General features: G+C 35.4%; 4 protein-coding genes across 5 annotated transcripts; 3 read left to right on the top strand and 1 right to left on the bottom strand.

Moving 5' to 3' along the window:
* Nucleotides 1–2,504: 2,504 nt before the first annotated feature.
* Nucleotides 2,505–3,733, top strand: LOC110424076 (EPIDERMAL PATTERNING FACTOR-like protein). Its single transcript, XM_021438568.2, has 2 exons — nt 2,505–2,933; nt 3,262–3,733. The coding sequence occupies exons 1-2, from the start codon at nt 2,825–2,827 to the stop codon at nt 3,573–3,575; spliced, it is 423 nt and encodes a 140-aa protein (XP_021294243.1). The 5' UTR covers nt 2,505–2,824; the 3' UTR covers nt 3,576–3,733.
* Nucleotides 3,734–4,070: 337 nt separating this feature from the next.
* On the bottom strand, nt 4,071–6,788 carry LOC110424398 (mitochondrial carrier protein CoAc1-like). The gene is made up of 7 exons (XM_021438953.1): nt 6,609–6,788; nt 5,973–6,058; nt 5,664–5,871; nt 5,280–5,415; nt 5,004–5,188; nt 4,691–4,810; nt 4,071–4,390 (listed from the first exon to the last, which is right to left on the bottom strand). The coding sequence occupies exons 1-7, from the start codon at nt 6,786–6,788 to the stop codon at nt 4,319–4,321; spliced, it is 987 nt and encodes a 328-aa protein (XP_021294628.1). The 3' UTR covers nt 4,071–4,318.
* Nucleotides 6,789–7,099: 311 nt separating this feature from the next.
* On the top strand, nt 7,100–9,066 carry LOC110424075 (coatomer subunit zeta-2-like). The gene is made up of 6 exons (XM_021438567.1): nt 7,100–7,145; nt 7,469–7,628; nt 7,912–8,059; nt 8,163–8,240; nt 8,514–8,598; nt 8,818–9,066. Exons 1-6 carry the CDS (start codon nt 7,122–7,124, stop codon nt 8,875–8,877), a joined length of 555 nt encoding a protein of 184 aa, XP_021294242.1. The 5' UTR covers nt 7,100–7,121; the 3' UTR covers nt 8,878–9,066.
* A 4,609-nt stretch (nt 9,067–13,675) lies between these two features.
* On the top strand, nt 13,676–20,202 carry LOC110424024 (putative phospholipid-transporting ATPase 4). Of its 2 annotated transcripts, none has more exons than XM_021438490.2 (11): nt 13,676–13,973; nt 14,617–16,529; nt 16,618–16,728; nt 16,867–17,143; nt 17,226–17,314; nt 17,446–17,518; nt 17,584–17,820; nt 17,952–18,077; nt 18,709–18,807; nt 18,914–19,105; nt 19,195–20,202. In XM_021438490.2, the coding sequence occupies exons 2-11, from the start codon at nt 14,740–14,742 to the stop codon at nt 19,864–19,866; spliced, it is 3,666 nt and encodes a 1,221-aa protein (XP_021294165.1). In that variant the 5' UTR covers nt 13,676–13,973; nt 14,617–14,739; the 3' UTR covers nt 19,867–20,202. The 2 variants fall into 2 exon arrangements, with proteins under 2 accessions (XP_021294165.1, XP_021294167.1); XM_021438492.2 differs by having other exon boundaries at nt 13,679–13,973; nt 17,611–17,820.
* The last annotated feature ends 873 nt before the right edge of the window (nt 20,203–21,075 follow it).

The raw sequence follows: 21,075 nt of genomic DNA, 5'->3' as shown, positions 1-21,075 counted from the left end.
ATTTGGCTTTGATATTATTTTCAATTTTATGGTTGGGGTCGTTTCCACTTAAAACTTGTGTGCAATATTCTGCCTTCAAATGCTCCAGTTAGGAAATTAGGCATTATCACTGGAATAGATACAGAAATCTCGGTCATCTCTTTTTCATTGATGGTTTTGTAGAACACCAGTAATGGTAACGTGTCTTGTAAGCAGTTAAGGATGTGGTTATCCTGTTAGATAACATTTGTCGTCTAGGAATATATACTTATCCAGGGGCAGGTGGTCTTTTTTTTTTATGGTTCGGACTTAGGACAGGTGGTCTTTTTATGTGTACAAGGAATGAAATTTAAGGTTTGCAGAAATACTAGTCAGGGATCAAATGGCTAAGAAATTTGTCAGATCCAAGATTTTTCAGCTAGATTTTGTTTAGCTGTTAGTACTAATTGTTAGGAGTTTAAGGGCATGTCCAGAAGGCTAGCATTTTAGAACTGGTATCAAAAAGTACTACTAGTACAAGCTGCTTAAGAACATCCTTTGCTTCTTTCAACTCAGTCATGAGCAGGTGGATTTTAGTATGCCTTTTTAGTTTTCCAATTTCTTGGACAAAAAGAAAAGGAGTATGGTCTCTCTGTGCGTGTATGGCTCTAGTGGAAGTTGTAAATTTATGGTCAATAGGATCTAGAATACCCAGATTAGTTCATCAATTCATGAGATCATAGCAATTAAACATTATCAGATGTTTTATTAAGAATATAATGATTCAACTTGCAAACAAGGATATATTGTATTATTTCGAGGGACCCTTTATGGGGCGGACATGAGACCTTTCTGCACTTTCAAACTAAACTACTAAACTAGGCAGGCACTAGACAGTGTTTGTGGTAAAGCTCAAATTTGGAAACACGCACCAAGAATGGTAAAGCAGCCTTTAAACTATGAGATGCACTCATCAATCAACACAAAAATGATAAGCTCAGCCTTTTATCTCAATAATATCAGCTCAGTTGCACCTAATCCAGATTTGTCTTTCAGATGAGGTTGAATGCTGTAGGCTATCGAATGCATCTTTTTTTGGATATTTGGAATATGAAGGGAATGATGACTGATCTGTAAGCAGTCTTTGCTTAATTTTTACTCGCTGGCTTCGAAGTCTGCAAATGCAATATACCATTAGAAACAGGTGGGGCTACTTAAGCCAAGTTAAAGTTGTCTATCATGCTTTTGGGTGTGCTTGGTGAAAATGAATGATATGAAAGATTATTCTGAGAATGAGTTTTTTTACGATTTCCTGTAGGTTAAAACAATAAAGTTTTCCTTACCATAATTCAATTTGTGTTGGTGTCCTGTGTTTTGCATGGGCAAAGTGGTGTTTAATATGGGATGGTCTGCAAGAGCCAAGATGCTTAAGAGCAGAGACTTGTCTTTATACTCCAGTGATAATTGAGGAATCAGCAGTGATCTGTCTCACCTTTATTTATATAGAAAAAGATGCTGACTGGGGATAGTACCGTACATTGAAAGATCTTATCACTATAGCCAGTCACAAATCCATAGAAAACATAGAAAAAGCATTTTTTGTTTGCCAGAGCCTACTTTGATTTCATTGATGGTTATTTGACTAACTTTTAAAGTCCCCGGCCCCCAGCCTTTCATTGTGGGAAAGTTCCTCGTGAGCTCATAGAACATTAGGCTGCAGCAGAGCCTACTGCCCAGACTATCAGCTGAAGAGTTAGAAAGGTTTACTGAGTGGTGCAATCAAGACTTCCTTATTTCGAGCTTTGCTTCCATGGCTCAGTTTCACAGCTATCACCTCAAATTTTAACATTCAGATATAACATTGAATGAATGGAATCGGCCTTTTGAGATATTTGCATTCTTACTGGGTAGCTCCTGGTGCTTTTTCACCACTAGAAGAAAATCGAAAACTCAAAATGAAATAAGATGGTGATATTGTCTGGTAGGATTTGCTACTCCTTATTAAATGTGCACATCTGGAGAACTAAAAATGAATCAGGGACCACAAAATTTCTTAATTGCCATCTTGGCTGATTGTCCAAATGGACGATCAGGATTTGATCAAGCGTGCAGTACCCTGTGTGCTCCCCACCAACCTAGCTTGAAACGTTGACCCCAAGTAGTAATTTTTTTAACCAACTCATTAAAATTGCTGCAGTCCTGGATGTCTCAGACATTGATGCTTTTCTTTACATAAATGGGACTCTGCCACTGGATTTTCCTACCCTTAATAAGAATAAAACTATCAGAGGTAAAAAGGCACTGCAGTCTAGGCAAAGCTAAGATTTCTTCTGATATTTAGGTCTCTGGGACCCAAACGAGAGAGCTGTTATCCAGGGCTAATGCACCACCTCAAAGAGTACTATATTAGTAGATTGATTCGAAGGGTGGAGACAGAAGTTAGCTTGTGCGGAGACGCAAGTCTTCAAGAGGTCAATGGGCTACGAGGGGGGAGAGAGAGAGAGAGAAACAGATTAATCAAAAGGCTTCCAAGCTGAGTTGTCAAAATAAAAAATGAGGAGTGAAATTACTGGCGCTTTTAGCCATATGACAAGAAACCAGAATCACTTGCTTGTGAAGCAATATCTCCATGGCAATGCAAGATAAGAAGTAGAGAAAAACCCAAGAAATATTAGAGGTTTTGGCTTGCTACTTGACGTTGGGAAATGGGATTTCCGGTTGCCAGGCTTTTCCCACTGCCTTATATTCCAACAGTCATGCATGGCCTCTTGAAGTGTGCAAGTGCTTAATTTTCTTTAGCTCCCTTGATCTCTCACACTGCCATCATAATTAGTCAATCAACATCACCATTTGAGGTTTTGAAGAAATGCCGGGAAGATTGTTTTGTTTTCTGTTAGCTCTTCAAATAGTAAGCCGGACTTCTGCAGCAAGCAGGCCCTTAGCACCAAATGATGGTTTTGGTGTTCATCAGCCAGGTTAGCTAAGCCACTTGCCTGCCTTTGCTTTCTTATCATCCATCACAAAAGGGTCCTCACTCTTTTTCTTGCAATGATTATGTCTATTAAGCTACCTTAATTATCATGCCATCACTTTTGACATCAATCCGGTTCCAAAATAAATTCCCCTTATAACTTTCTCTTATCTACTGGCTATCTTCAACAGTCTCTAACCTTTGACCTACCATTTGGCTTGGCAGTAGAGCCTGTTTTCTCATCCGCCAGTTCAGCTGTAGTCATTTTGTGCGTTTTGTGAGTTCAATAGCCATCCAAAATTGCTGTACTAATCCAACTTAACTTTTATTAGTCACAGGCCAGAGACCACAGTCTTTGCAAGATTCCTCGGGCCCAAGTTCGAGCTCAAAAGAAGTGTCTATGCAGAGTTTTGAAAGCCAGGGAGGAACGGCTGCCACAGATGAAGAAGCAAATGGGGAAGGGGAGAGCAAACAGGGTATAGGATCAAGTCCTCCAAGCTGTGAACACAAATGCTATGGCTGCATCCCATGTGAAGCCATTCAAGTGCCTACTACTAGCAAGCTCAGCCACGTGGGTCTGCAGTATGCAAATTATGAGCCTGAGAGTTGGAAATGCAAGTGTGGTCCTTCCATTTACAGCCCTTGAACTATAAACCTCGGAGGCCTTGATATAAGCTGCTCAATGCCCAGTGTTCACAACATTCTCCAAAGAGTTTGATTAGAATCAAAATCCCTTAGCCATCCCTTTGTACAAAAACTAAATTCAACTTGTTTTTAAAGTAGTCTTTTGTTGCAATGCCCAAGAGTGTGGAGAATCATTTTTAGCTACAGAAATGTGTTCTGCTACTAGTAATTAGCTGTTATGATAACCTTTTCTGTTTAAAACAAATGCACTTCTTTTTCTCTTTTATCTCTTTCCAATTCCAATGGTTGGATGGATTATTTATTGGGAGTAACCCCTCCCATTTCTTCTTACCTCTCAAACTTTGCTCATCTAAAACGTGTGAAATTTTGGACCATGTTACAGACTAGAGAGAGTGAATAATGGTGAATGGATTATAATAATTAAATGTTCTTGAAATAGAACTGCAACTGCATTCTTGCGCAACTATATTATAAACAAGAACGTTTTCAGATTTTGATACAAAATAACTAATCCAGCAAGAAGCAGATCAACATAGACTGCAGAAAGCTGCGGTTTGCTCTTTTAGACAATCCTGTATTAGCAACATCAACATTTTGTTTGCTTAGTCTATGAAAATGCTCTCCTCCAAAGCAGATCACACCTAGCTGGCCTTGAGATGGTGTTTCACCTCGAACAATCTTTACTTTTCTCTAGGGGAAAATGGAAAACCTTCTCTTTCTGCAGCTGATACTGATCAAAAACTGCTAGGATGGGATATGAAGCCAGCACCTAATAACATCGAATGATGCAAGACCAATGGCTACCGAAGGAACAACCTGCAACAGAGTGATTTTTAGATTGTGATAGGGTGCTAGACTGTTAAATTCATCTTCATGTTACTTTCAAATCTAGCAAAAGATCTTCCAGTTTCTGCAAACAAGTGAACAGCCGGCTTGCATTTTGGTCCAATTAAACTTTTCTTTTAGGAGAACATAATTATATCCCAAATGAATTAGTCATTGAGTTGCACATTTCCAAGCTTTCTACCTAAAAGGCACTATGAAACTGATAGCTTAAAGTTATCTTAGATTCAAGTCCAAGCCCTTATGAAAGAGCGACGGATATCTTGAAATTACCTTCATATAATTAATGCATAAGCCTGCATACAACTGTCTCCATCCTTGATCACGAATAATGGCTGTGAGACCTTCAATGGTGTTATTGTACCTGGCACCACTCTGATTCAGAATGTCAACCTGTAGTAATCAGACTAATCACCAAAGTAAACAGCTTTGAATTTGACGTATGAACACAAAAAGGCAGTTAAAACACTTATGTATGATTATCATCGACATTCAACACAGTGACATCGCTGGCAAAGATCACAGCAGAAATTTACACATAATTAGTATTCTCTAGCTTAAAAGAAGACAAATTTAATTGGTTTACCTGCATCTGTCTCCTAACAACATCCAATGGATACATGACAGTTTGTCCAAATAGGCCAGCCAAAGCGCCACAAGAGAGATTCAATGCAATGGAGCTTTGATGTTCTTTGGGAACCCATCTCTTGAGCTCTTCTTGAGCATAGAATTTTAAAACATTATAAGGGAGGATTCCACCAAGTGTTGGACCTGATCTTTAAAATATAATGATTATTGATGGAATCTGTCAAGAAGCTCTCTTCAATGTTTACATTTTTGTAAGAACAGAAGCCTAGCATACCTACACCTCGATAGAAAGCAAGCATTCCACCTCCTCTATAGACAGTCCTGAAGACATCTTTTATCCCTTGGTGTGCAGGATGAACCGAATGGATACATCTAAGACCATAACTGCCACTTTGACTTCGATCCACCACCTTAACAAAGAAAACAAAATCATCTTGAAATTGACATCAGCTTAGAATGAACAATGAGAGAATCAGCCTCATGGATCAAGTGGCTTATCCATCAAACACAATGCCTCTAGTTGATGGCTGAAATTGGAGTTCTACATGAAAACTTTGCAATGTCTACAAGTTAGATTGTTGATTACTGTCGTAGCATAGATTCTCAGGTTAGTGAAGAAATGGTTACATATGCCTGGTCTCGTGTTTAAACTAACTACCTGGTAAGCATACTTCGTTCTAGCCAAATCCAAGGGATAAGTGCATAAAAATGCTGTTCCATTAGCTGCAGAGCCAGCTAAAATATTCAACAGAGGCCCTGTTCCTACAGATGGGCATTTGTAGTGCAGCAAACTCCGATATTGTTCGTATGTCATGTATTGAAATGCAGAATGGGGTAACATTCGAAGGATACTAACACCATTTGCTCTGGCAAGAAAAGGAGATATTAATATAAATTATTAAAATTTTGATACTAAAAAAGGGTTGTTTCAAGGAATGCAATACTCAAATTGCACTGCTGAACTTACTTGTATAGCCCCCTAAGACCTTCATACTTCACTAGCTTCTTCAATGAGCCATACACCCCAACTGAATGAAATCCTTCTGCCCTAGTCTATCAATGCCAGCCAACAATAAAACTAGGCATTAGATGGAAAGGAGTCATACACTTCATAATGCACTCAGAAAACAACGGATATTGAATGAAATGATAAGATCTCATTACACCATGCCAATTGTTTCATTCAATCCAGATAACCGGTAAAATTTAACCAACCTGCTGTTGTATCATTTACACCTGATGCAATCAGCTCAGTTTTTAAAATTTCTTATAGGTAAGTAAATTCATATATGGTAATATCTGCTCTTTTTTTGCCTAAATATTCTTAACATCTCAAAACTAAACTAAGATTCATGAACATTGGAAGAAATTAAAGGGAAAAAATCGTCATTGTAACAACTGGAAAAGGCTCAAATCAACACTGCCTGACAACAGTCTTTGATTGATATCCAATGCTATAAGCAACCATAAGGACCAATGAATAAGACATGGATCAACACATAGGTGAACAAAATTCTTATAAGATGTAACAATTATAATCTTGAAAAAATGGTTCATTGAAAGAAAAAAAGAGAGTAACTAGCAGAGAATTCACATATTTTACCTGCAAAAGTATCTTGATTCGCTCCAATGGAGCAACTGTAGTTTTTGCAAAGGAGCTTGAAGCACCAGCAGCGATTAACTCCAATAGAAAATAAGGCAAAGAATGAACAATTTGAACTTGTTCATCTTCAAAAGAGTCATCCTCATTGGAAAAACCGATATCAGAACCTTCATTGTCCATCAAGAATTGGACAGAAAAGTGTTAAAAGAGGTGTTGTATAACCGGTTATACCATAGTGCAATTTTGGAAAGTTCCATGTCACATTAAACAATGTAAATACAAATTGGAGTTGTCAGTGAAATTAAACTTTTAAGATGAACGGTTCTTTTATTCCCTCTCCTTTCTTTTAGCTAAACATTTTGACCAAATGTTCAGATATTCCATGAAACTCTCTCCATTGGGCTATTTTAGTCATTCAAAATGGTTCTTTATCCACCTCAACCAAAATGAAAACAACTTGCACATACATATAACTGAAAGCCCCACTAACCGCAACCTTCTCTTCATTCAAACATGGCTCGCTTCTTTTCCTCTAGGGTACGTAAGTCTCTCTCTTTCTTATTCCTTACCCATGATTCAGTTTTCTTTGTTAATGCTTTGCATTTCCCTTTGTGTTTGTTTTGGTTGCATTTGGATTGTAAATATTCTTGTATTTTTCTCATTGATCTGCATGTTATAATTGTTACATGAAAGAAATGGATGTTAAACAGTGATTAGTAGGTTGCACAATGTGAATCTGATAATGCTTTTTTGAGTGGATCTGAAAATGTTGGGCTTAATTTAAAGTTAACTGAATGGTGAACTTGTAGGATCATGTTATCTTAATATAATTCAATTATTGTTGTTTATTTGTTTTATAGGATTCATGCCCTGCAGTAAAGAACATTCTTATTCTGGACTCTGAAGGGAAACGTGTAGCAGTTAAGTACTACTCGAATGAATGGCCAACAAATAGTGCCAAGTTAGCTTTTGAAAAATCTCTCTTCACAAAGACACTCAAATCAAATGCTCGCACAGAAGGTAATCGACATGGGGTTTTGTTCCTCCTTAATCACGTTCAACAGTTTCTTTTTCTGTGTCAAGTTAATGCAAGATTTGAGTTGCATTGAGTTTATGCTCTATGCAGTGCTGAACTATGTACTCATATACTAAAAGAAACCTCTGGCTAATCCTGAAGTGCAATTTATTATCTTATTAATCAGCTCATAGGAACCTCTTGGTGGGTATATACTGAAATCTTGATCAATCCCTTTCTTTTTAAGCTTGAGACTTGCAGTGTTGATGTGTTCTATGTCATATGCAGCTGAAATCACAATGTTTGATAGCAACATTGTTATCTATAAGTTTGTCCAGGACCTCCACTTCTTTGTAACCGGGGGTGATGATGAAAATGAACTCGTCCTAGCCGGTGTGCTTCAGGGGCTTTATGATGCAATTTCTCTTCTTTTGAGGTTTTGCTTTTGCTTTTAGCTCATGGCCTTCAATTTATAATTTTGATTTTTAATGCCTAATTTTATGCTTCTATATCACCAATTTTTTGTGCCCTCATTGTAGGAACACTATTGATAAAAGGGAGGCACTTGAGAACTTAGATCTCATCTTCTTATGCATTGATGAAATTGTTGATCAAGGGTATGCAATAAGTTGCCTTTATAATTCATGGAAGATTATAAATATCCGTTCTCTTAGTTTCAAGCATCACATCACTAAGACCAAGATCATAATGAGAATGCCACCAATGTCAATGTCCATCATTGAACAGCTCCCCCAATTTATAATCACTATTTATGTATATAAGAGAGCTTCTTTATCTTTTATCAACAATGAAAATCTGATAGGCACAACTCATTCACCTGCAAAAAAATGTACAAATCATGGATTTTTCCTTTTGTTTGTGGGGGGCAGGATGATACTCGAAACAGATGCAAATGTTCTAGCAGGAAAGGTGGCAATCCAAAACATGGATGTTTCAGCACCATTGTCTGAGCAGGTGACATTATTCTAATCTTGCTTTCTGTGTTCAAATGAAGAGATTGCCAAAACAGACTGATCTCAAATCCTTGAAATTTGCTAATTATCATGAGATGCCTAACACCAACTTCAAATATTCTCCCAAACAGAGTGATTTATAGCTATTTTATGCCCATCTTAAGTCATCTGAACTGTTGATGACAATAATAGGGCTTATGTTTCTATTCTAACATTGCAGACAATAAGTCAAGCATTGGCTACAGCTCGTGAACACTTGACAAGAACACTTCTAAAATGATATCTGTGTTCCCAGAGCCTTCTTCACTTTGATTTAATCCCATTTTGGCAGTTGCCACTTGGTTCTTCTATATGTAATTCCTTTTTATTCTTTTCTGAGCTTGATAGATGACTGCGCCCCCCACCCCCAATGTGTTGTGGGCTTTTGTTTCCATCCAATCAATCAAAATAATGGAAAGAGATAGCAATTCTGTCAGTTTTTGCTCAATTATTGATCTGGGCTTAATTTACAATGCCAAATATTTTGGACCATAGCGTGCACCAAAGGGGAAATAAATCTTTGATGAATCTTATCTGTTCCACTTGCTCTCATCATTTCAACTCCTCTTTCCTTTGCCTACTAGAGAAAAAGTTGATTGCCACAAGCCCTCGAATAAGCTGAAAAAGAAGCAAAAACCTTTGCCGGCCCTCTTGAATTTCTTTATGCCTAGGACTGACAGTGGATCACACATTCATTAATGGTTAGGTTGTCACTTCTTTGGCTCTTTCAGCAAAACAGATAAAAAGAGTCGTGTATTATACTGCTATAGCTATCATACAAGTCTTGTTGGGTCAATGAAACATTAGATTGCAAGCTGCTTGTCTTGTCTTTGCGGGTTGGATGCTGTGGCTTACCAGTACCATGGACCCAAACCTGGCTTCTTTTCTTCCATTTTCTTCTTCGGTGCAGTATATACAATTTTCATGTCTATGTTTCTACTAATTGTATAATTAGCATAATTAATTTGACCCTAATATTCATTTTTCTAGAAGATCATGGGATGAAATTAAATTCCAATGTCCAATCCACCCCAGAGAAAAAAAAAATTCAAAGCTGGAATCATGGTGGTCCATTTGCATCAATTTCCACGAAAGTCTACGGCAGATCCGAAAAAACCATTAACTTAGGAAAACGTAAAGGAAAGTGAATAAAGGATGTTGCAGAGAAATTGCTCTCCCATTGACCAATAAAGTCACTGAGAATAATCGAATATCACTCATAATTTAAAATGGGAAAATAAAAAGTTTAATATTCGAACTATCTTTTCTTATGTTATGAATTAAAATAAAATTAACACGTCTCACCAAACCGAGTTGATCTGCTTTAGATAGTGGGATTTACAGCCTAGCTTTGATCCGAGCTTATCCCCCTCCAGAAATAAATGACCAGCCTTTACCCACAAAGCGAGAAGCTTGTTCGCCAAAATTTTCAAACATGGCACGTTTTATTTGTACAATATGATTGGACCGTAGCCTTCTCCTTTCGCATTGTAAATCGAGTACAATGTTGATAAAAGCGTGCTAATGTAGTGGAGCCCATCAACCACTAACCACTTTAAATATAATTTAATTTGCAGGCCACCGGCCCTTTTTCGAAACTTAGAAAATATTAAGCGGTCAACAATATTTCTTATGCAAAAGTACACACTGAAAATAATATAAATTTATTTTTTTTTTAAATTATGCACCAGCTATGAATCGAAAAGATTCTAATCCTTCATATCATAGTGGCCATTTTTGACAAATTAATCATTAGTATAGGATTTGGTTTTCATTAATACTGGAGGAAGTCCTCTCTTTTTATTTTTTTTATCTCAATATATAAATTTAATTTGATTTAGTATCTTTAACTTTATGTATTTTTTCAAATAAAATAGTGTTGCTGTTGCTGTTTTTATGAAGCAAGATTGACGAATTAATCAAAGCCAACCACATATTTTTTGGATAATTGTGATAGGTAGGATACAACTATCATGAATTAGAACTAGTTGCCTTATCCACATTTTTTGAAATTATAGTTTAAATCTTAATCTGTAGACAGAATGCAACGTTTTAACAAATTATCATTGCGAAAACTTAATAATGATTTAATTTAAGTATGCCAAAAAGAGATGATCTATATCTGATAGGACTAATTAACTATTATTAGATTAAGTAGTAGTAAGTATTTATTTCACTTTTAGGCATCAATGCCTTATTACTTTTGAAAAATAAAATATCAATGCCAGGCATTTAATCATCTTTTTCAAAAGAAAGAAGAGTCGTTACTTGGCGGCCAACGCCGTTGAAATCTCTTTGTATCGTATGCCTTTACATCATCAACTCAAATATCTTAGCAGCATTCAACATTTTAGAACGAGAAATAGGTCCTGCATTGCTTCCCATACTTTTTTTTAATAAATAATAAAATGATATAATATTTTTTAAAAAATTAAATTATTTATAAAAATTAAAATAAATATATATAATTTTTATCTCAATTTTAATATTTTTATAATTAATTATTATTTATCATTTTATGTTATATGATATTAACATGATATGTTATTATATTGTAATAAATAACAATGTGATATATTTATATAACATGATAACATAAATCTATAACATTTCATCCTTTATGTTAATGTGATATAAAATAATAAATAGTATTTTATTTAATGATACTTATTATTTAATAAAAAAGTTTTAATTTAGATCATGTTATTATTTAATTTTGATTTTTTTTTCAATCAAAGTACGTTTGTTTGATATAACGGGATAAGGAGAGAATAGAATCATTATTCTGTAAGAATAGAATAAGAGAGTAATAGTTATTATATAATTTAATTCATAAGAGTGTCTAATGATTGGTTGACAGAAATAGTTTTAAGAATAATTAAGGAATTAGTGGTTAGTGATAAAAATACCTTTTATTAAAATTAAAAAATTTATTTGTTAAAAGATAAAAATACTCTAAGTAATAAAATCAAAATACCTTTTATTATAATTAAATAATATTTTCACCAAAATACAAACATATTTTTATTATAATTTAATAATATTTAATATTATTAAACCTTTTATTATAATTAAATAATATTTAATATTAAAAGGCAAAATATATTCTTCATCAAATTTAAATAATACTAAATAATAATCTTTATTACATTTATTATATTCACATAATAATATTAAATAATATTTAAATATTTTCATTTCCTTTTTTAGGAAAATGAAGTAAAACATTTTGTATTTTCTATGCTTTAGAGAGAGAAAAGAGTGAGGAAGAGAGGAAAAAAATAAGTTTAGTTTTATTTTATAAGATAATTTTTTAAATTATAAAAAAATATTTTTATCTAATTAACTTCTTTTTTTATTTTCAATAATTCAAAATAGTCATTACCGAAAGAGCCTTGGTAATAAGATTCCTTTTAAAATGGCTATTTTGAATAATAGCCATTTCATTAAATCAAATATTTTATATCAAGAATGATAATTGGAGAGAAACGACTGTTCCATTTTTCAAACCAAACACGTCCTTAATGTTTTAAAACCATTTATAATGATTTTATTTTATAAAATTTTTAATCTCTTATGCTGCGACATTTTAAAAATAAATTGTATGTGCAATATAAATCATTGTTTAGACCAAAGAATAAGTTAATATCCCAGTTACTGTTTAAAAAAATAGTAAAAAGGCCTAAAAGGTCATCCAAGTAGAATGCTTCAATTCAAACCCACTTCTTAAGCATAAGAAAGAAAAACATATATTAGTAAAAGCAAGCAAAATTCTCTTTCTTATGTAAGATGTGTAGTATTTAATTTGATTATATTTTGCTAAAATAACAACGAGCTGACCAAGAAACTTTTAACTTAAGAGAATTCAATTTTATTAACGTGAAAAAATGGGTTTAAAATAATGCTTTCTTATTGGCTCAAAGATTAAAAAAAATTACCACTCATACCTAACAATATTAATTTGTATTTCTATTTTTTTTTCCACAAGCAGGCTGTAGCCCGCATCATTTAAGTTGACTAAATAATCGATCATGATGGGAGGGAAGGAGTGGGAGAACTTGCTGTGGTGTCCCACCTTTTACCATTTTTTTAATCACCAGCTGATTCACCACCGTCCGATTTGATGACTTCTCGTGGGAAAACAGACATTACGAATTCAATCTTCCCCATGTGTTTCCAATGTTGACCCGCAATTAAACAAATCACGGCTTGCTGCATTCTAGAAACAGGTAGCAAAACACGGTAATGACTTATGACGTCGTTTTAATAGTATCAACTGAACAAAGAAATGAGAAATTATTTACAATTTCACCACCAGAGTGTAGTGGACAATTTCAGTCGGCATAAATAGAAAAAACCCAGTATCAGTTTCCACAAAGACAATTTCAAGATGCCCGAATTTCCAGCCTCTGACTAAAATTAAGCTCTCAATTTAAGTTTAGGAAAATTTAATTATTAAATCAAAATTATGCAAAAAAAAATAAAATCATTTATTCTTGCCTCTGCATCCCATTAACATCGGAGGTAAAGATATTTAATGTCCAGGAGTTCCTAACTCAACATTAGGTGGGTCCCACATGTCTAAATTGTCTAAAACCTCACTCGGAAAACTTAAATACACGAAATTGTTGGCAGTGGCATGTATAGTATATTTTATTTTTCTTTTTATTTTGCCAAACCGAGACAGAGGGACAAGAAAAAAAAAATAAAAAGTAAAAAGAGTAAAAAGACTGAGGGAAGGATCTGCCACGTAGGACAAAATAGGGGCCCACGAACAGCAAAACTTTAGAAAGGACTGGTTCTCCTTTGGCTCTTTTTTTTTTTTAAAAAAAAAAAAAAAAAAAGGTTGATAGGCAGCCAGGTCGTTCTTTACAAAGAAGAACCGATCAAAAAATTGATCTATGTTCAAATTTAAGAAAGAAAGAAAGCTTAAAAATTTCAAAAAAGAAAAACTGAATGAAGTTCGAAGAGAAAATACAAGTGGAATTTTGGAAAATAGAAAAAAATATAAATATTATAAATATTTTTAAAGTATTATTTATAGAAGGCAAGGGGACCCCGGGAATTCCTGTCATTGGTTCAAAGAGAGAGAGAGAGAGAGAGAAATTTTCTCTCTCCTAAGCCTAAAACCCTGGCTGTGCTCTTTCTCTCTCTAGATTTCCTCCCTTAATCAAAATTAAACATAAATAATAACTCGTTTCCTTTTTGGCTTGTCTCTCCCTATTTCTTGATCTGCAAAAGATATTGTCTACTCTTTTTCAATGGTTTTCGCAAGTGGGTTTGTTTTTTTGGGTTTGTTGATTTTGAATTGAAGATGAACCAGCCTCCAGATTCAAGGTACCACTTTTTATTATGGCTTCCCTTTTCTTCTTGAATTTTTTTTTCGGTTTTATAAATTGTTGTTTTGGTTAAATTTTCAAAACTTTGACTATCTGGGTTTCTTTCTTTGGGTCAAATATCAATGATCTGCTCATTTGTTGAAAATTTAAAGTTTTAGCTAGGCATTGCTCCTTTGTCCATCACCTCTTTGTTTTCATGATTTCAATAAGGTTAGCTGTTTATTTGGATATTTGAGGTGAAAAGTGGAATTGGGTGTGGGAATTTTATTCCAGCTATCAAAATTTGGTATTTTTTTATGTTGAGTTCTGGATACGTTGGGACTGGCCATATGGATGCTTTTTCTGTTAATTGTTACGTTAGGATCTTTTTTTTATTTGGTCAATTTTGTAGCTTTCACCAATGTAGATTTGTTCTCATCTTTCCCTTAATTTCTCTTTTCTTCCTAGACTTTTAAAGGTCGTAAGACTTTCAAATCTGGGTTAAGCAAGAATGTTGAATGTAATTTAAATATCACATTTTCAGAATGTTTGTGTTTTAGAATTTTTGGCATTTTATATGGAGCTTTAATTGTTATAAGCTTCAATTTGTGTATATAAGTTATGTACTTACGTTTAATTTCCATTTGGTTTTCTGAAATCAGGTTCTAAAGCAAGGAACTGTGAATCAGTGGCTGCATTAATATCCACCAGGGAAGGCTAGATTTGGAGCTTCTCTTTGTTTGACAGTTGGGCGCTGGTTGCTTTTTAAAGCTTGATTCTAAGAGATGGCAGGGGGTAGGATAAGAGCAAGGATCCGGCGGAGTCATCTCTATACATTCTCATGTCTTAGGCCAAGTGCTACTGAAGAGGGGCCACATTCTATCGAAGGGCCTGGATACTCAAGAATTGTGCATTGCAACCAACCTCTTATGCACAAGAAAAAACCTTTAAATTACCGGTCGAATTACATATCCACAACCAAATATAATTTTCTCACTTTCTTGCCAAAAGCTTTGTATGAACAATTCCACCGAGTTGCCAATTTGTACTTCCTTGGAGCTGCAATTATTTCAGTTACACCCCTTTCGCCATTTTCTGCTGTGAGCATGATAGCCCCCTTGGCCTTTGTTGTAGGGCTTAGCATGGCAAAGGAAGCTTTGGAGGATTGGCGAAGGTTTATGCAAGATATGAAGGTTAATACTCGGAAAGTAAACGTTCATAAAGAGGAAGGCATTTTTGGTAATAAGTCGTGGCAGAAGGTTCAGGTTGGAGATGTGGTGAAAGTGGAAAAGGATCAGTTTTTTCCAGCAGATTTACTACTCTTGTCATCAAGTTATGAGGATGGAATTTGTTACGTGGAGACTATGAATTTAGATGGTGAGACAAACTTGAAGGTAAAGAGAGCTTTGGAGGTAACCTTGCCTTTGGATGATGATGAAGCTTTCAAGAACTTCACAGGAACAATTAAATGTGAAGATCCGAACCCCAGCCTTTACACCTTTGTTGGTAATCTTGAATATGAACGTCAACTCTATCCTCTTGACCCTAGCCAGATTCTCCTTAGAGATTCAAAGCTGCGCAATACAGCTTTTGTCTACGGGGTTGTGATTTTCACTGGTCATGATAGCAAAGTCATGCAGAATGCCACGAAGTCCCCTTCAAAGAGAAGCAGAATAGAAAGGAAAATGGATTATATAATATATGTTCTTTTCAGCTTCCTTCTGGTGATCTCGTTGATCAGCTCCATAGGCTTTGCTGTGAAAACAAAGTTCTACATGCCAGACTGGTGGTATCTGCAACCCCAGAGTACAGATGATTATTATAATCCAGAAAAGCCTGTTGTATCAGGGGTTACACATCTGGTCACCGCCCTCATGCTTTATGGCTATTTAATACCTATTTCACTTTATGTTTCGATTGAGGTGGTGAAGGTTTTGCAAGCAACCTTTATTAATCAAGACATACAAATGTATGATGAAGAAACAGGGAATCCTGCTCAAGCACGGACATCAAATTTAAATGAGGAGTTGGGTCAGGTGGATACAATCCTATCGGACAAAACAGGCACTTTGACCTGCAATCAGATGGATTTTCTTAAATGTTCCATTGCTGGTACTGCATATGGTGTGCGCTCTAGTGAAGTTGAACTTGCTGCTGCACAACAGATGGCTATTGACCTTGAGGATCAGGATGTAGAAAGATCAACTGTTTCCAGGCAAAAAGGCAAACAACAAGAAATTGAACTGGAGACTGTTGTTACTTCCAAAGATGAAAAGAATTATAAATCTCCCATAAAAGGGTTTAGCTTTGAGGACAGCCGCATCATGAAAGGGAACTGGTTGAAAGAGCCTAAAGCAGACGTCATTAAGTTATTTTTCCGAATATTAGCAATTTGTCACACTGCTATCCCTGAGCTGAATGAAGAGACCAGCAGTTATACATATGAAGCAGAGTCACCTGATGAAGGAGCCTTTCTTGTGGCAGCCAGAGAATTTGGTTTTGAGTTTTTTAAAAGAACACAATCAAGTGTGTTTATCCATGAAAGATATTCGTCTTCAGGACAACCAATTGAAAGGTTGGATCAAATCCACAGTGTCTCTTTGCTAATCACTTTTGAATTCCTTTTGTTTTAGCATCATAATGGTCCTCTTGGTTTCTTGTAGGGAGTTCAAAATTCTAAATATGTTGGAATTTACGAGCAAAAGAAAGCGGATGACAGTAATTGTGAGGGATGAAGATGGGCAGATTCTTCTCCTGTGTAAAGGTGCTGACAGGTTAGTCTCTCTATTGCTTCTTTGACTTCTTCAAAGGTATTAAACAGATGAACAAGGTAGCCTACTCCAATCCGTACCTTAAATGGCCTGATGATTTATGTTTGACTGGTTAATTATCTCTCTGTTTGGCTTATGCAGCATTATTTTTGATCGGTTATCAAAGAATGGAAAAATGTATGAGGAAGATACTACTAGGCATTTGAATGAGTATGGAGAAGCCGGCTTACGTACATTGGCGCTCGCTTATAGAAAGCTCGAAGAGTCTGAGTATTCTGCATGGAACAATGAATTTCAGAAAGCAAAAACTTCTATTGGGGCTGATAGAGAGGCAATGCTTGAAAAGGTGGCAGATATGATGGAGAGAGAGTTGATTCTCATTGGTGCTACTGCTGTGGAAGACAAATTGCAAAAGGGGGTGTGTGTTATCCTTGCTTGCTTGCTCTAAGAAATTTCTGATTTGCTTTACTTCAACCTAATTTAACTTCTCTTCATTTCAGGTACCACAATGTATAGATAAACTTGCACAAGCTGGTCTGAAGATCTGGGTTTTGACCGGGGACAAGATGGAAACTGCTATAAACATAGGGTCTGTCTCTTACCATTTAATATTAGGCTCTTTTCAGTGCATCTTTCTTCTCTTGGGAACCTGAAATTGGATTTCTCATGGAAAGATGCTCAATTAAAACAATTTAATGAAAGTTTCTTTGTGTGATGCAGATATGCTTGCAGTTTACTAAGACAAGGCATGAAGCAGATCTGTATTACAGCAATTAGTTCAGATGCCAAAGAGGTATGCACTTCTTTGTGAAATAGGACAGGAACTTTTCTTCAGGAAATTGTTTCATTTGATGTTAGACTGCGTTGCTTTTTGTTACCGATCAGGTAGTTAAGGAGAATATACTGATGCAAATTACCAATGCTTCACAAATGATCAAACTAGAAAAAGATCCACATGCTGCATTTGCTTTGATCATTGATGGGAAGACTCTAGCATATGCCTTGGGGGATGATATGAAGCAGCAATTCTTAGGCTTAGCGGTTGATTGTGCATCTGTCATATGCTGTCGTGTGTCTCCCAAGCAGAAGGCACTAGTAAGATTTCTTTTTCCTTTCTTTTCCTCCTAGCTTCTTTTAATCTTTTAGACAAGGAAATCAGGTGACATTCCTGATAGTGGAAATATTATTTTGTAGTCTACTTGCTTAGTACTTATTTTCGGTACCAGGTAACAAGACTAGTAAAAGAAGGAACTGGGAAAACCACCTTAGCAATTGGCGATGGTGCAAATGATGTTGGAATGATTCAAGAAGCTGACATTGGTGTCGGCATCAGTGGCGTGGAAGGTATGCAGGTTGGTAACATATCTAACTCTCTTTCTACACAATGCTGCTATAATACAAACCTGTTTTTTGCCTCAAAAAAGAAAGCTTCAATGTTGTTTGTTATTTTTCATTTTCACTTTTTGCAATATAATTTCTCTAATGGTAGTACCAAATTTTATGTAGTTTTATGTTAAGGATATTTCATATTTATGAGTTGTAGAAAAGGAGAGACTATCTCATTAGAGTTGGATTTTAGATGGGAATTTGCTCATTTGGTCCTTTTCTGCATTTATAATATATATTTCTCTCTCTTGGAGGAAGATGTAGTCAAGTTTTTGAGCTTCATGGTTCTTTGTCAGCTGCTCTTCTATTTAATTAGTAGCAGATGTAAAACTTAGCAGTTTATATACAACCATCCTCATAGGGAGATTAAGATATTGTTAGGCTTCTTTTGACTGTACTCAGAAATGTTTAGGAGCAGTGACTTATTAAAATGTTCAGTGTTACATTATCTCAAGTGCAGGTAATCGTTTCCTTCTGTATCTTGTTTGATGTATTTAATTATTATATTTTAGACTTTGGCTGTCTATCTTGACATGATGCTTCTTAAGACAAGTTGTCTCTGCATGTTAGTGAATTACAACTTGTTCCCTTTTGCAGGCTGTAATGGCCAGTGACTTCTCTGTTGCCCAATTTCGTTTCTTGGAAAGACTTCTTGTTGTCCATGGACACTGGTGTTATAAGAGGATTGCACAGATGGTAATTAATAGGGATTTGTCTGCAAGAATGTTTCATTTTCTTTCATTTTTTATGCTTGGTTCTCCTCTAATGCTGTACCATTTAAACTTTGGTATTTTGGATTCAGGTTTGCTATTTCTTCTACAAGAATATAGCATTTGGCCTCACCCTCTTCTATTTTGAGGCATTCACAGGCTTTTCTGGACAATCAGTTTATGACGACTGGTACATGTTATTGTTCAATGTCGTTCTTACTTCATTGCCTGTAATCTCACTAGGAGTTTTTGAGCAAGATGTTTCTTCCGAGGTCTGCTTACAGGTTAGTCTGTAGACAATATTTTTGTAGCAATTCATCCATATTGCACGTGACTTTATTACAACACTTATGCATGCCTATTCATGTTGCAGTTTCCTGCATTATATCAGCAAGGACCTAGAAATTTGTTTTTTGACTGGTATAGAATACTTGGATGGATGGGCAATGGTCTATATTCCTCTCTCATCATTTTCTTCCTCAATATTATCATCTTCTATGACCAAGCTTTCCGTGCTGGAGGCCAGACTGCTGATATGGCTGCCTTGGGCACGACAATGTTCACTTGCATCATTTGGGCTCTCAATTGCCAGATTGCACTCACTATGAGCCACTTCACATGGATCCAACACCTCTTCATATGGGGCAGCATTGTCACTTGGTATTTGTTTCTCTTTATTTATGGCATGGTATCTCCCACTATTTCTGGTAATGCCTACCAAATTCTAGTGGAAGCTCTTGCTCCTGCACCCATCTATTGGTCAGCCACCCTCTTAGTAACAGTTGCTTGTAATCTCCCATACATGGCCCATATATCTTTCCAGAGATGTTTCCACCCATTGGATCATCATATCATCCAAGAGATCAAGTACTATAGGAAAGACGTTGAGGATCAACGCATGTGGAGTAGGGAGCGATCAAAGGCAAGACAGAAAACCAAGATCGGGTTCACAGCACGGGTAGATGCAAAGATCAGGCAGTTAAGAGGGAGATTGCAAAGAAAACAACCGTCTTTGGAAACGCATAGTCCAATGTCTCCATCATAACAATGCTCATGAACTTAGTTTATTTTTGAAGATTTTTAGGTTTTTCTTTTTTCGGCCATTTGCAGTTTTACTTTGAGGCCTTTTTCTTCTTTTTTCTTTTTAATTCATTTGTTGATCCTTATTAGATTAAAGTCTCATTCATTATACAGAGGCCTTGGGTGCTGTTGTATGTACACTACTTGACACACATATAAGAGTTGTAGCTTGTGAAAATAGTCGATATCTTCATCATCATCATTATTTACGATTTGCCTTATCTTGGCTTGTTTGTATAACACTGTATAGTGTAACAATGTTAAAACTGTTGTTGTAAAGAAAAAGCTGGATTTGAAGCAAGTCAATCTTCCTTATGTTGAACTAGAGAACTTGTTTGAAGTTTTGGTCTGGTCTTGTTCATTGACTTTAGGCGTACATGTATGTCTTTACCTATGCTCTTCTACAATCTTTAGACTCATTCTTAACTCCATGAGTTTGGGTTGATTCCATTTGGTAGGACTAGGTCTCAGCTTTCATTTTCTTATACCAAACCTAATCCAACAGGATTTTAGAAATGAAAGTTTGCATGTTTAAGCTATATTTTGCATCTACTGGACTGGTTTTGATCCCTTCCCCATCTTCCCATTCTTTGTTCTACTTGCAGTGCACTAAGAAATATGAGGATCTAATCATATCTAATTTATTTACATCCAATTATATTTGAATTTTATCTAAAAGGAGAAAACTTTGTGATAATATATATATAGGAACTTTGTGATAATATATATATAGGATCATAACTCAAAATTGAATATATTAATTTTCTTACACTCGTTTATAATAGTTAAATGTAATTTACCCTAATTAACATGTATATTAGGGAAAAATAATGGGTTTATAAATCTTTATTCTAATCTGTAGCAAAAAGGGATGACATAAAAGGAGAAAAAACGAGTAATCAAAAATGTAAAGCAATATTCATAGAAATAAAAAAAAAAATCGAGATTCGCATCTGGAGACATGATTTCTGTCCTTTTTTCGTAATAAAAAAGTAAAAGTTAGAGCACCTGCCGAAATGTAAGGAAAAGAAGAAACGACAGCGTGCGATGCTGTATTCGAGCCTAGGAAAAGCTTGGGCTTTCGATTGGATCAACGCTAAATATCAGTTATCCTGCTACACTAGGAAGGAACAATAATAATAATAATAATAATAATAATAATGCTATCTTTTTT

Source organism: Theobroma umbraticum, unplaced genomic scaffold (assembly GCF_002168275.2).
Source record: "Theobroma umbraticum cultivar Fairchild unplaced genomic scaffold, ASM216827v3 scaffold_204.0, whole genome shotgun sequence".
Classification (NCBI taxonomy): domain Eukaryota; kingdom Viridiplantae; phylum Streptophyta; class Magnoliopsida; order Malvales; family Malvaceae; genus Theobroma; species Theobroma umbraticum.
The sequence above is the reverse complement of the archived record's forward strand: the minus strand, read 5'-3'. Positions and strand labels throughout refer to the sequence as shown.

Coding starts and splice junctions, on each gene's coding strand:
- LOC110424076 (XM_021438568.2), top strand. CDS start 2,825: ATGCCGGGAAGATTGTTTTGTTTTCTGTTAGCTCTTCAAATAGTAAGC. Junction 2,934..3,261: donor TTTTGGTGTTCATCAGCCAG/GTTAGCTAAGCC, acceptor AACTTTTATTAG/TCACAGGCCAGAGACCACAG.
- LOC110424398 (XM_021438953.1), bottom strand. CDS start 6,788: ATGGACAATGAAGGTTCTGATATCGGTTTTTCCAATGAGGATGACTCT. Junction 6,059..6,608: donor GAATCAAGATACTTTTGCAG/GTAAAATATGTG, acceptor TGGCATTGATAG/ACTAGGGCAGAAGGATTTCA. Junction 5,189..5,279: donor TGCTTTCTATCGAGGTGTAG/GTATGCTAGGCT, acceptor TTTAAAGATCAG/GTCCAACACTTGGTGGAATC.
- LOC110424024 (XM_021438490.2), top strand. CDS start 14,740: ATGGCAGGGGGTAGGATAAGAGCAAGGATCCGGCGGAGTCATCTCTAT. Junction 16,729..16,866: donor CTGTGTAAAGGTGCTGACAG/GTTAGTCTCTCT, acceptor TGGCTTATGCAG/CATTATTTTTGATCGGTTAT. Junction 17,315..17,445: donor GAAACTGCTATAAACATAGG/GTCTGTCTCTTA, acceptor TGTGTGATGCAG/ATATGCTTGCAGTTTACTAA.
- LOC110424075 (XM_021438567.1), top strand. CDS start 7,122: ATGGCTCGCTTCTTTTCCTCTAGG. Junction 7,629..7,911: donor ATCAAATGCTCGCACAGAAG/GTAATCGACATG, acceptor TGTCATATGCAG/CTGAAATCACAATGTTTGAT. Junction 8,599..8,817: donor CAGCACCATTGTCTGAGCAG/GTGACATTATTC, acceptor CTAACATTGCAG/ACAATAAGTCAAGCATTGGC.